Source organism: Aegilops tauschii, chromosome 7, assembly GCF_002575655.3.
Source record: "Aegilops tauschii subsp. strangulata cultivar AL8/78 chromosome 7, Aet v6.0, whole genome shotgun sequence".
Classification (NCBI taxonomy): domain Eukaryota; kingdom Viridiplantae; phylum Streptophyta; class Magnoliopsida; order Poales; family Poaceae; genus Aegilops; species Aegilops tauschii.
The window spans coordinates 607780772-607783722 of record NC_053041.3 but is presented as its reverse complement, the minus strand read 5'-3'; the positions used below and the strand labels follow the sequence as shown (position 1 = coordinate 607783722).

The following is a 2951-nucleotide window of genomic DNA, read 5'->3' as shown; positions in this document are numbered from 1 at the left end:
TAATATATATGGTTTGCCCTTTTGAGGCAATCTTTTAGCTGAATTAACGTTTTTTTCCGGTATATATATAGCACCGATAGAAACTCATCTAACAGAAAAAGGTAGGTTTACAGACTATAACGGCATTTGACTCGATGCACTAGTTAGACAACGTAATTCAGCAGGGAACAGGTAAGTGGATCAGGTTTACAGAGAGACCACACCAGTTAGTGATTAAAAGGCAGAATGGACACAAGTTTAACAAGAGCCGTAAGGGTACTCAACAAGTAGCAGTTTGAAAATTCGATCAGCAATCCAGCATTCAATGTCTCAGACAGAGCAACACGGTACCTGCGGTCTTCAGTTCTTTTCCATACCCAAATATTACAGGAATTCCTAGCTGAGGAAGTGACAGCGACCTAAAGCTCCCCGAGATAAATCTGCTTGTCGCTGCCGCAGGATCCGATGATGGGCTCGGTGGGATGGAATGCGGTCTCATTGACGGAACCGTTGTGCCCAGGAAGCTTGTACAGGATCCGCCTCGATGTCGTGTCCCAGATGTAGACCATGCGATCAGCACTCCCAGCAGTGACCTTGCGATTGTCGGGTGACCAGCTGCACTTCAACAGGGTCTTCTCAAAGTTGTGCTGATGGCCTGTAAAGGTCTTGATGTTGCGGTTCTCTGGTGCATAAGGGCGCAGATCCCAGATCTTGAGCTCATTGTCCATCGCATTAGTGAGGAGGTATGACCCATCAGGACTAAGCTGCATCCCAGTTATCATGTCCTGATGTCCTTTGAGAGATTCTGTGACTTCATTCTTGCGAAGATCCCACCACTTGACATCGTTGTCCAGGCCACCAGTGAAAACCTTATCTGCAGCCTCTGAGAAGCTCACGGCAGTAATCTGAAACTTGTCTGGAAGTGTTTGGATAGCCCCTCTCTGACGCAGGTCCCAGAGCTTTGCTGTACCGTCGTCCGATCCACTCACAACAAGAGGTGGCCACTTACGTGACGGGCAACATGAGTTGACAAAGGATGAGTGCTCAGCCATCTTCTTAACCTGCTTGCCAGTTTCAACATCCCAGACCCTCAAAGTCTTGTCAGGGCTTGCAGAGATTATCTGGCTCCCATCAGTGGTCCAGTGAAGATCAAGGATAGCATTCTTGTGCCCTCTCAGTACCATGTAGTTCTTACACTCACCATGGACATACCACAGGAAGATATCCTTGTCATGGGAGCCCGATGCTATCACAGTTCCAGCAGGGTTGAACTTCATGCAGTAGACAGCGCTCTGGTGGCCTGTGAGTAGCATTATCGGCGCCTCCAGACTGGATGAGCGTTGTTTCCCACCAGGCCCAAGACCAAAAGCCTGGTTAGGATGTTGCTGCACGTTGCCCAACTCCATTCCTGGCCGTGGGGCAGCAAGAGCCAAAGAATTGTTGCCTGGAGCGGAGTACATCTTCAAGTCTGTAGTGAAATTTACGTTCCTGTCACAAAGAAAAATATAAGATGCCTGCAAGAAAATGAACAGAACAGACCAGAGCTAGTCCACAGTAGAGTCTAGAGTCCAAACATATGCACACAAACATCTCTTCAGAAACAAAAATCATACATTATCCAGGTTTTCAATTTACAGACACATACAAGCACAAGTAGTACCACAGATAATAATCTATTCGCTAGATATAATTTCGGCAATGAGACTTAAGTAGAGCTGTGGTGATGTAACCCAGGTCAATATACAGAAAATAAGGTTTACTGGTGCTACCCAGTGCCGGTAATCAAGCAGTAATTTAAAATGCTAGTAAGTTAGTTAACTGGGAGAACTGTGAAAAATTAAGCAGCAGTAGCAGAACATGTTTGGAGTATCATCAACAGTTTTACAAATCAAATAGGCCACACAAGGGGCTGAACTAGGAACCTTGACAGTAATGACAGGGATACTCAATCATGTGTGGCTTACAGCCTACAGACATGGAATTGCAGAGTACAAGCACTGTTGGAGACCACAAGGTTGGGTATGTTTCCCTGGAGATGCTCATGCATGGGTCCATCCGATATGTGCAATGGTTGTCAGCAGACTAGTAGTGAAACAATTTCTGGAGCATTGGCTAGCAAGCTCCAGCCAAAGTGTGTATGCGACCAAGTTTATCAGGTCAGTGGCGTTATTGCGTTAGAACTGTGGAAACAGAACCGCGCAAAGGCTGACGCATCTGCACCATGGAGTGTTCCTTTTTGTCAATTCTTCAAGCAGCAAGGAGCTGCTCCATGACCTACACCTTTTATACCATGATGAACAAAAGCATCTACCTTAGAAATTTCTCGTACATAGACCGTGTGGAGAACAAGTCCATGCATCACAAAATCACACAAATCAGACTGTTAGCACCAACAATTTCGAGTACCCTGTGCTACAAAGCTGCCCCGGAATTGCTCAGACGGGCAATCCCGCGGACTGGTGATAGGGTCCAAACCGAAGGCTATATGCTACAACAACCTATCATGCCCAAACGAAGTCAATTCTACACTACATCTGAAGAACTACTCTGTGTTCTCTCAGATTTCCTCCACTCGCCAAGGCGGGTTCCCACCCGCCCAGCCCAGCCATCCCCGCCTCTCCTCTCCCACGCGCACGCAGAAACCCACAAAAACACAAGACAAGCAGTAGAATCTCTGCTCTACCGGGAGGCAACGAAGTAGCGAAGGTCGTAGGGGGCGATACCTGAGCGGAAGCCCTAGGCTGGGGCTAGCCAGGCGCGAGGACGCGGACCGCTGCTGCTGCTGCTCGGGTGCGGCCGGCGAGGTCGGAGTGGGCGGCGCGGGCAGGCGGCGGGAGGCGGGGGTGGAGGTATCGCCGATCCGGCCGGAGGGACGAGAGGTGGGAGGAGACGAGGCGGCGGCGCGGTCGGGTGGGTGCGTGGGGGATTCTGGCGGCGTCTACTCGCCTTTGGGGTAGGCTCGGGCCGCGGTT

General features: G+C 49.5%; 1 protein-coding gene across 1 annotated transcript; it reads right to left on the bottom strand.

Moving 5' to 3' along the window:
* Nucleotides 1–236: 236 nt before the first annotated feature.
* On the bottom strand, nt 237–2951 carry LOC109749438 (uncharacterized). Its single transcript, XM_020308401.4, has 2 exons — nt 2703–2951; nt 237–1467 (listed from the first exon to the last, which is right to left on the bottom strand). The coding sequence occupies exon 2, from the start codon at nt 1437–1439 to the stop codon at nt 399–401; it is 1041 nt and encodes a 346-aa protein (XP_020163990.1). The 5' UTR covers nt 1440–1467; nt 2703–2951; the 3' UTR covers nt 237–398.

What these genes read in the sequence shown, in the direction of transcription:
- LOC109749438 (XM_020308401.4), bottom strand. Translation starts at nt 1,439, where the DNA reads ATGTACTCCGCTCCAGGCAACAATTCTTTGGCTCTTGCTGCCCCACGG.